This window comes from Centruroides sculpturatus, unplaced genomic scaffold (assembly GCF_000671375.1).
Source record: "Centruroides sculpturatus isolate CEXI.00-Female unplaced genomic scaffold, Cexi_2.0 scaffold2095, whole genome shotgun sequence".
Classification (NCBI taxonomy): Eukaryota; Metazoa; Arthropoda; class Arachnida; order Scorpiones; family Buthidae; genus Centruroides; species Centruroides sculpturatus.
The window spans coordinates 64,484-74,784 of record NW_019386185.1 but is presented as its reverse complement, the minus strand read 5'-3'; the positions used below and the strand labels follow the sequence as shown (position 1 = coordinate 74,784).

The 10,301-nt window shown below is 35.2% G+C and overlaps 1 protein-coding gene and 1 long non-coding RNA gene across 3 annotated transcripts; one reads left to right on the top strand and one right to left on the bottom strand.

The window, feature by feature from the left end:
- Window positions 1-405: 405 nt before the first annotated feature.
- LOC111613984 (mucin-5AC-like) lies at window positions 406-4,696 on the top strand. Of its 2 annotated transcripts, XM_023355338.1 has the most exons (5): window positions 406-686; window positions 860-989; window positions 1,063-1,248; window positions 1,331-1,456; window positions 1,856-4,696. In XM_023355338.1, exons 2-5 carry the CDS (start codon window positions 873-875, stop codon window positions 4,301-4,303), a joined length of 2,877 nt encoding a protein of 958 aa, XP_023211106.1. In that variant the 5' UTR covers window positions 406-686; window positions 860-872; the 3' UTR covers window positions 4,304-4,696. The 2 variants fall into 2 exon arrangements, with proteins under 2 accessions (XP_023211106.1, XP_023211108.1); XM_023355340.1 differs by lacking the exons at window positions 406-686; window positions 860-989; window positions 1,063-1,248; window positions 1,331-1,456 and adding an exon at window positions 1,529-1,598.
- Window positions 4,442-5,078, bottom strand: LOC111613985. Its single transcript, XR_002754857.1, has 3 exons — window positions 4,983-5,078; window positions 4,902-4,907; window positions 4,442-4,478 (listed from the first exon to the last, which is right to left on the bottom strand). It is a non-coding gene; the product is annotated as an uncharacterized LOC111613985 (long non-coding RNA).
- Between the last annotated feature and the right edge of the window lie 5,223 nt (window positions 5,079-10,301).

The window sequence follows — 10,301 nt, the reverse complement described above, 5'->3', positions numbered from 1 at the left end:
ATTTAAGTTTTTATACGCCTTTTGCAATTATGCAAATTTGATACAGATGAGAAATTTCTCTCTGTTTTTTTGGGGGAGCACGCAAAAGTTAATTGCGTTTTGTAATTTTTTTTCCTTGTAAAATTACAATTATCGAATCAATTTAATATTAATTAATGTTCTATTTAAAATCGTTTATTATCCTGTTATATTTCCTGTTTGATCCGAACTCAATTGAGATCAAACAGGATCAAAATCGAACAGGATAATTCACATCTTACTCAATAGACTTATTATCTGTGAAAAATAGGGGGAAAAAACCTCTGAAAAAAAGTGGTTTGCAACATTAAAAAATATATAAAAACTGACGTAATTTTACAGGAAGTAATTTAAAGAAGTTTATTGACAGTTGAACTTGAATCCTTGTTTTTTTTCTGAAGTTCTGAGTAATTGTAACTTATCTTGTGAAAAATAAGAATTTCTCATACTTCTAGATAACAATGATCTATGATAACATCAGGAAAAACCTGATTTATTTAGATAATTTGAATGAAATTAAAGATATTTACGTGTTTTCATTAGGAATTACGCGATGCTTTCGACAACGAGAAAGTCCCTCCAGGAAAATCTCGATTGATTTTGGCAATTGCTGTCCCTGCTGGACAAGAGTACATAGACAAAGGATTCGACATCCCTAGCATATCGAAGTAAGTAAGCAACTCGAAGCAAAAATGTGGTTTATGTGGTTCAACGGGTCGTTGGCTAGTGTAGCCTGTAGGTTAACCTAGTTACACTCTATTTTATTTTGCTTATTTTTTTAAAAAAAAAGCCACCTTACCCGAGGCTATCAGTTTAAATAGATAATTATTTATTTTTCTAGAAACGTTGATTTTATGAATATCCTGACCTATGATTATCATACGGCTTACGAACCTGAAACTCATCATCACGCTCCTCTTTTTCCACGTCCCGGTACAAGCCAATGGGAAGATGATAAAAAGTTAACTGTGGTATATAAAACTGAAGCTTCTACGCTCTTAAATAATATAATTTTTTCTTCAAAAAATGTATTTTTAAATTCAGGAATGGACCGTAGATTATTACATTCAGCTGGGTGCCCCGAAGGATAAGATAATGATGGGTATTCCTACTTACGGAAGGTCTTACACGTTGCTAGATGTAAAAGATAACGAGTTGGATGCACCCACGGATGGACCTGGAGAAACAGGACCTGCAACTCGAGAAAAGGGTTATCTAGCGTATTACGAGGTAAAAAAAATATATATTCGTACCTTATTTGTAGACACTTAAGGCTAATTTTCATGATAATTAATGCCTTAAATTTAATTAGATATGCCAATTCATCAAAGATGATGGATGGATCGTTGAAGCACCTCATCCTAAAGAAATGGGTCCATACGCTTATAAAGGTAATCAATGGGTCGGATTTGATGACGAAGAGATGGTTGCCGAGAAGGTAATTATGTTCCTAGTATTTTTTCCTTAATCTCTTTTATATAAAAGAATTTTTAAATAATTAAATTACTAGTTGTACTTAAAGAAAGAAGAGAAAACAAATGTCTGGAATGTAATAAATGGGTCAGTGGAATGAATGGAAGGTCGAATTATACGTTATTTATAATATAAATGTCCTTCTGTTTAGTTTTTCTATCTTGTTCCTTACTGGTATATGTCGATAAAAGTTGTTCTAAAGTTATTATTATTCAGTTTAATGTTTAAAATTAATATAAACGTGATATTTATATAAATGGATATTCTATTAGCAATTAATATAACCTTTTTTTATTTTTTAAACTATTTAAAATTTTAATCATAATTCTTTTTGGAAAAATTCAATTTTTGGCTGGTTTTTTAGGCTCGATACATTTTGGATCGTGGATTAGGTGGAGCCATGATTTGGACTTTAGATAATGATGATTTCCGTGGTTTATGCAGTGGAGAAAGAAGCCCTCTGATCACTGCATTAAGGAGTGCTCTTTTCTCTAACACCATACAAGGAAGTTCTAGTCAGAGATCCGTTTCTAGATCTGGAAGTTACGTGACTCCACTTCCGGTTCACTTTGATGACGAAACAGAAGAAGAAGAAGAGGAAGAGGAAGAAGTGACTCAACCACCAGTTAAATCTCGACGTCCTTCCTTACGTCGATTAGGAGCTTCTTCGAAAAACAGGAATAGATTGCAAACTCCCGCTCCTCCTCCCACGCCAGATCCCGGACCTACATTTTCCTGTCCTGACGAAGGTTTTTATAATAACCCTAAAGACTGTCGAAAGTATTTTTGGTGTTTAGATAGCGGCCCGGCAAATTTGGGAGTGGTTCCTCACGCCTTTACTTGTCCCTCCGGCTTATTTTTTAATTCTAAGATGGAAGCTTGCGATTATCCCGAAAATGTAGTTTGCAACGTTAAAACTCCGACACCAGCACCCACAAAACCAGCAAGACCTGTGCGTACAAGAACTAGAACTAGACAAAGAATTCGATCGACGACACCGATACCGAGAACCACCACAACGAGTGAACCAGAAACAACCACTAAAGAACAAGCTAAACCCAGAGTTAATAGTAGAAAACCATCCGGAAGTGATGATGTTGCAGAATTACTTCGTCTCATCCAATCTATAGGTGGAGTAGAAAAACTTCAAACCATTATAGGATCAAAAGAAAAAGGTGAAAGTAGAAAAGCCCGACAAGATGATGCTACAACGCATTTTGTACCGGATTATGTTACTCCTAGGAGATCGGGTGCAAGTGCCACGACTTCCGAAACTACAACTACAACATTGGCAACGCCCAGTACTTCTTTGTCCGCTCGTCCTCCTCAGTCTTACATACCCGTTTATTCTCCACCTCCTTACAGACCAGCCACGTTAGAACAACCGAATGGCCAACAAGAAGAAAGCGTGCAGCAACAAGTGCCACGACGTCCTCAGTTCGATGCAAAACAAGAAGGCCCATTATTTCAATACGTTGAACCTCCGAGGGCGCGTAAAGTGGATAAAGATGCTTCTAATTATCCATTTGTTTACCAGATGCCAGACAGATCGCGCGATAGTACCGAAACCGTTCCAGAAGACGCCACAAAAGTCACCGAAGGACCGTTTTCGTACCAAGCGCCCAATCGAGAAACCACTCGTGCGCCAGAGATCGTCTCTGAAAAACCTGCTTCACACGAAGATCCAAACTCGTACCGCGTACCCTTGCGTGTTCAAGTGGGAAAAGTAGTAAGAATTCAAAACGGAGATGGAAATGGAGGCGGGGGAGGTGGAAGGAGAAGAACAAGAGTAAGAGTGAGAACTGGAAGCAGACACGCTGCAGCCAATGTTAGAAACGAAGAAATTGCTGACGAGGCTATCACTTCCATCACTCAAACACCTTTAGAAGTAGTGGCCGTAAATGGCGGTGGAAGAATAGGGGTAAGAAGAAGACCGGTCACTAATAATGGTTACGAGAACGCTCAGACGGTTAGATTGGTTGCTCGAAGGCCAAATGGCGTGAGGCAACAAGCCTTAAATGGAAATGGCAAACATTCCGGAGAATTTGAATATATAGCTGTGAGAAGAATTCCTGCTGATTCTGTAGTAGTCATTGAAAATCCTGTAGTTACCGAGGCTCCTGTATTTACCACGTCCGCAGCAACAACTACAACATTAGCACCTACTACTACTGCTGCTACTACTACTACTACTACTACGGAGGCTACGACGACATTGGCTCCATTTACGGAAAGATTTACCACTTCCATTCCTACTACGACCGATTTTCCAACTACTAGATCCTCTATAAGAAGATTTAGACCGGGATATCAACCACCCATCTATCAACCTCCATTATCGGTCCCTTCGATAGATGATGAAACAACTGAAACCGTACAGCAAGTACAGCCTCAGCGAGAAGTACCCATCACGGGGTACGTACCTCCAATTACCACAACGACTATCATTCCACCTCCACGAAGCAGTGGACGTCGCAGAACCAACGGACGTAGACCTACCACGGCAAGACCTATTACCACAACAAGAAGACCTACAACTACCACCACGAGAAGACCAAGAACAACACCTTCGACAGCGGATGATGTCGAACCTCTAACAATAACGTCGTCGGGTGGAGTAGAATGCAATAAGCGTGGCATTTATCGCCATCCCGATGATTGTAGTAGATTCGTAGTATGTGCACCCTCTTCTCGTTCTAGTACGGGATTCAAAGGGAGAATGTTGAACTGTCCTGCTTCTCAAATATTCTTAGAAGACATAGGACGATGTATGAAAGGAGATAAAGGCACATGTGTCAAAACTAGAAAGTAATATTGACTTTACCTCGAGTGAGACGAGACTCTCTGCTCATTCATTTTCTTGTTTTTTGTAGCATTTTCAACGTCATCGACACATTGAACTGTATTCGTGAATCTCCATAAGAGCAAATTCAAAGAATATAAGGCATTCGGGCTTGATAATAATCGGCAAAGGAGATATTTTCAGGCTTGTTAACAAGAGAAATGATTTTTAAAAATACATATTTTTACAATTTTAGAATATCAAATAATACACTCCGACATTTCTTGAATTTAAGGCTTGTTTCCTTACACAAAACGTTCTAAGATCCTCAAAGAGCGCATTATACTCGAAGCTCTCAATTTTAAATCTATTTAATTTACTATCTTTTATTACGAATGATTATAATTCATATTATATATTTATTAATCTTACTTATTTTGTTTAAAGAGAAATTCCATATTTGTTGCCATTAAGAGATATTAAGAAGCATAATTTATACTTAACAAGATATAATTCATACATCATTTGTTATAAAATGCCTTAGTAGAAAAGCAGCGACGATTATTTGATGATTGTACATCATCTTGTATATATACAACAAGACGTGGTTGTTTTCATTAATACTTACTAATTGCTGAAAAATAAAATTAAAAAAATATTATAAATGTTTTTGTTTCTTTGTTTTCTTTTATTTAAAATTTTACATAACTTTTATAATCTTGCTTGGTATCCATTAGGCCTATATATATTAGGCCTACGGACTATAGTACGATAGGTATGGCTTTTAACCAGCGTCAGATTTACATGTAAGTTAGATCAGCCATGACATAGGGCCTTATCTTAAATAATTTCGCTGTAATCTATAAAAAAAAATTCAGGTCTTCCACTGCTGAAGGGCAGGATGGCCGAGGCAGTTAAGATACCAGCTTACCACTCGAGAACCTGAGATCTAATCCGAACAAGTCACTCGAAGAAATTTGCCTAGGTAGTCTGTCTCGGATATATCGGGCCCGTCCGTCATCACCCAATTTTTATCCCAATTGTGGGCCTGGCCGAATTTACGATGAGCTTAAAAGCATCCTTTTATTGCTTGTATGGCAGAAAGAATAAAAAAAAATACCACTCGGTCATCCTTGTTGTGAACCTTGCAACCTGCGATAGATATGATTAAAAAGGGTCTCTTAGTACCCATATAATGGAAAGAATAAAAAGCTACAATATACGTACGTAACCATTCTGTTTATAGTCCACGTGAATATCTGAATCATCTCGTAACCTTGCGTAGTCAGGAGTGGTTCTTGTATGCAAAGATCATCCATTAAGACAAAATAACTGTATAATGGTCTATCGTAGATAAATGTTTCTCCTAGTCATGGCGGTTCTTTGTTCAAACTTGAAATTGGTAATGAAACGTTCCCCTTTTACGGAGGATATGCGAAAATATGTAAGCGACAGAGCTTCCTATTTAAGAGGCCTGACACTTGGGACTCGAATTTAAGAGCACTCATAACTGAAACTTTGTATTGCATGGAATTTATTAATCAAACGTTCGATAAAAACTGATCTACGTGACACGATACCAACCAATAAACATAAAATCAGGAACACTGTAGAATTTCGTTTTACGTTATCGATACGATTAAAGTTAAACTTTGATTTAACGTTACCATTTCTTTTCCTCTGAAAATGGTACGAAATTGAGTATGGCACTATTGGCGCTTTATGAGGATGGCAGTATATAGAGATTTGAATGTAGATACTTTGAAACGTCACGTCACACAAATTTCGTGACGTTGATTATTAATTAATTACAAGGCTTACATGCTTAATAAATTTATGAAATACTCGTAAGTGAAAATTTTTATACAAAGACGTAATTATGAGTGATATCACGACAGAAAGTGGAACAGAAAAGGTCATGATAATGATTTTAATAGCACGAAAAGAATCTTATTCATCGACGTTGCAACAGGAAATGATCATACTGAGATCCAGCTACTAGTCCTTGATACCCACGTTTCGACAAGAATTAATTTGCATGTAAAGAAAGTCTAAACAAAGACATTTACTTTCTGGTATGTTATTTAATAGATAAATAGATAAACACTAATTTGCATATTATTGTTATGACAATTATATTATTACTATTGTATTGTTATGAGAATAATTATTGTTACATATAGAAAATTATGTATCAAAAATATGTCTTATTTAAATTAATGTGAAAATTACTTTTCAGTAAAAAAGAAATTCGATGGAATATTTGAAAAGTATTCTGAAGAATGTCCTCCGAAGTCATTAACTGAATGATATATCTGATTCGGTAAAGATGGAAACTTTCTTACGTATACTGCATGATCCTCATACTAAAGACACTCATTTGCCACTCTTAATTCTTTCCCTGTTGTTAGGTCTGGCGAAATTCAATATTTATTAATATTATAGATATGAAGCATTGCAGATGAATCTGCAAGGCTGAATGACTTCGACATTTATCAAATTAGAACTATTTTATTATTCGGGTTTACTGTTTTAACTGTTTTTATAATAAATAAGTTTTATCCAATATACAAAGATAAAATGGCAAAATTTTAATTGTAAGATACACATTAATGTTAACAAAACTTGGAATAATGGGTGCTGCTTGGTAATGCTGTTTTACTACAGTTGGAAAAGCAATTCAAGCAATGACAAGCCTGTTTTATAGTCCATTTAAGAGCCTCGGGCGCTAAAAGAGCTTTTATTTTTCAATAGCCATCGTGGTTTTGGCCAGATCCACAATAGCGGTAACTAGTGATTAGGGACGGGACCAAATATATCAGAACTGACTTCAACTGAAAAATTCCTGAACGGTTGCTCTCCCAGATGTAATCCCGAACCCCTCGTAGTGGTAAGCTGATGCCTTAGGAACCTTGTTCTTGCATAACTTTAAACATGCATATCTTTAGTAATTACAGGGATATAAGACACATATAAATATATGCTTATCGATAATCGGTTTTGGTCCAGTATTCAATAACTAGAAGCGGCCTGTGGATTTATTTAGGTCTTCAATAATATGAAAATTTTAATATAGTAACAAACAGTAAAGAATGCAATCAAGTAATAAAATGTGTACGATAGTTTCACCTGCGAAAAGTAAAAATGTTAGACAAGTGGATCCAAAATTCTTATTACCTTTTGCCCGGCCAGTAGCCAGACATTTCTGTTAGTAAAATAATATAAATAAGGACGCAAATTATCCAAGGCACTGTATATATCTATACATAAATGTAATGAGTTTACATATCTCTATACATTTCTATACACGTTCTACACATGTATACATGTGTACTATATATATATAAGCTATCGTAACTGGAATTAAATCAGCACAGGAAAACTATTTTAACACAGAATTTTGTTTTGTTTCAACCACGATAAACAACTACACAGAAGAAAGTTAACAATATTTATTTTCAATCCAATCAAGTCGAGCGTGCAAAATAACGATTGCTTGAGCAATCAAATCATATTTTTCAACGCAATTCAAAGAGAAAGAATTAACGTTTAAAAAAATTATATTAATAATCTATGGAAAATATAATTAGATAATTAATCAATTATGTAATGAGATATAGAAGACATTTAGTTATAGATTTAATGCCGTTCTAAATAATTATCATTATATATATTTGTCTGGTTTACTTGAAATAGGTTACATACAGTAAGTCTACAATAAAAATAAATAATTACAACATATTGAGAGCAGGAAAAATGCTATTTTCGTCTAAAAATAACGACATTACAACGAATAATTGTAAAACATTAACCACAATTTGGTTACCGGTAAGATTTTTTTTACGTGTTTGCAACAAAATTGTCGTCTGAAATCCAGTCTTATCTGTTTGTATTTTGTTGGAAAATAAAGGAAAAATGACGCATAAGCGGATTATTTATTCAAATATGATTTATTCTCTTAGAGAATTTAAAATGACCTGATATTATTCTAATAGAAGAAACAATAAGCATTTACAATAAATTGCAATTATCTGAAGTAATGTATTTCTATAAATTAGAAAAGAAAAATTTTAATAAAATAAAAATTAAATTGAGAATAAATTCCTACACTGAGATCATTAAAATAAATGTTTAATCAAAATAATAATTTTCTATGAGTAATAAATAGAACATTTTCTTGGGGTTTTAATGAAAAGTTATATGCATTCTTAAAAAGACATTGTGATAGATTCTACGAACAACCAATTCCCAAAAATGTACGTAGATAATGGCGGTTTTAAATTATAATAGTATCGGATTCCGAATACTGAACTAAAACTATGTATTTGTTTTAAATATATACTGTATCTGCCGACAAGAGGATAGATGAGGCGGTTAAGGAGACAGTCTACTTCTTTAGGACACCCGGAATTGAATCTGGGCGAATAACTCCAAAAAGTTTTTGCGGACGGTCTGTTCCAGATATGTTGGGCATCGTCTTATCTAGAACCAGGGCCGGCCATCGGGGGGGTGCGGCGGATGCTGTGCACCGGGACCCCGCGATTGANTGGTTTGCTACGGGATTTGATTTTGAATGAAAGAGATGTAAATAACACACAAGACATATGCAATACATACTAAATAATAATTATAATGAGTTATTTCTAAATGTATTAACTGTGTTAAAACTTTTCTTTGCGTTGCCAGTTACTATAGCAAGTGCTGAGCGCTCTTTCAGCAAATTAAAATTAATAAAGAATTATTTCGATCCAGCATGTGTGCAGAACGCTTAATGCAATTGCTATATTAAGCATTGAAAAAGAAATTGCAAAAATTATAATTTTCCTGAAGTAATTCATGTATTAGCAAGAACAAAATCACGCTTTAAATAAACATGCATTAATATATGTTTGTGTTTGTAATTTTTTTTATTTTACAAAAAATGTAGGACCCAAATAGTTTCTTGCACCCGGGCTCCTTTATAGAGAAGGCCGGCCCTGTCTAGAACAGGCAACCCGACCGTCTCCTTTATGAACCATGACCGAACCCACAATAGGCATAAGAAAAAGGTCCTCTTACAAGGAGAAGATCAGACGTTCGAGTCTCCGATTGAGCATGTATCCCTAAATACAAACAGCTCCTTGTCAAAATGATAGGACTAACTTCTCGAGCGTTTCTGAAAAATGAGCTTCTGTAAATTATGTTTAGCTTATGCCTTTGGAAGTTTCATATTTTTTCGGTTCGGCACTAGCCGAATGAATAAGTTATAAAATACAAGACTATTGGAGATATGTGTTGTAAGTTCAAGCCTTCATAAATTTAGTTATTTTTTTTTATATGTAACATAATTACTTTACCGTGCAACCTTTGGCTGTGTCGCGCCGCGAGGGATAACACACTGAACGAACGCCAAATTAGGCATAAAAACTACAACTGATATAATTTATCTCTAAAATGGTATCTTTCAGGAATGTCCAGATTTTCATAATCTTGTAGTTTTTTCTTTGGGCGTAGCCATGTTTGTTTTCATTTTGTCTTCCACCAAGGATGACAGTCAATACTAGATTATTATTGGCTGGCTTATTGCGGCTACATGCAACCAATCACACGCAACCCTCGTAATGTAAACCAAAGAAAAATTTTTTTCTGAAGCAAGATTGTACCAAAAATTGCAATGTACTGTACTGTACGTTGCCTTAAATGGTTGCACGCAATATACTGTATATTGCTGCAACTTTGATAAGTTCGTTTTGACCCAAGTTACGACTATTTCTTAGCCGACCCAAACTCGAATCCGGATCCTCCAGTGAAATGGAGTCTTCATACGAGTACAATCTATTACATCTAAAATAGCTACCAGTTTGATGATACCATAACATTTTGCACTTTAGCCGAACGCCTATGCACAAAATGAAAATGTTTTGTATGCAAATTTCATTTCAATTATTCTATATACATTTCCTTTAGACAGATTTCCATGTTCAAGAGTTTCCACTTGCATAGAATACACAAGTAGAAATTTCCATAAAGATGACATGACATGACTTCT

Excerpts from the sequence above, each read along its gene's own strand:
- LOC111613984 (XM_023355338.1), top strand. The coding sequence starts at position 873 with ATGAATATCCTGACCTATGATTATCATACGGCTTACGAACCTGAAACT. Across the intron at positions 1,249-1,330 it reads GTTATCTAGCGTATTACGAG|ATATGCCAATTCATCAAAGA; the intron begins GTAAAAAAAATA and ends AAATTTAATTAG. Across the intron at positions 1,457-1,855 it reads AAGAGATGGTTGCCGAGAAG|GCTCGATACATTTTGGATCG; the intron begins GTAATTATGTTC and ends CTGGTTTTTTAG.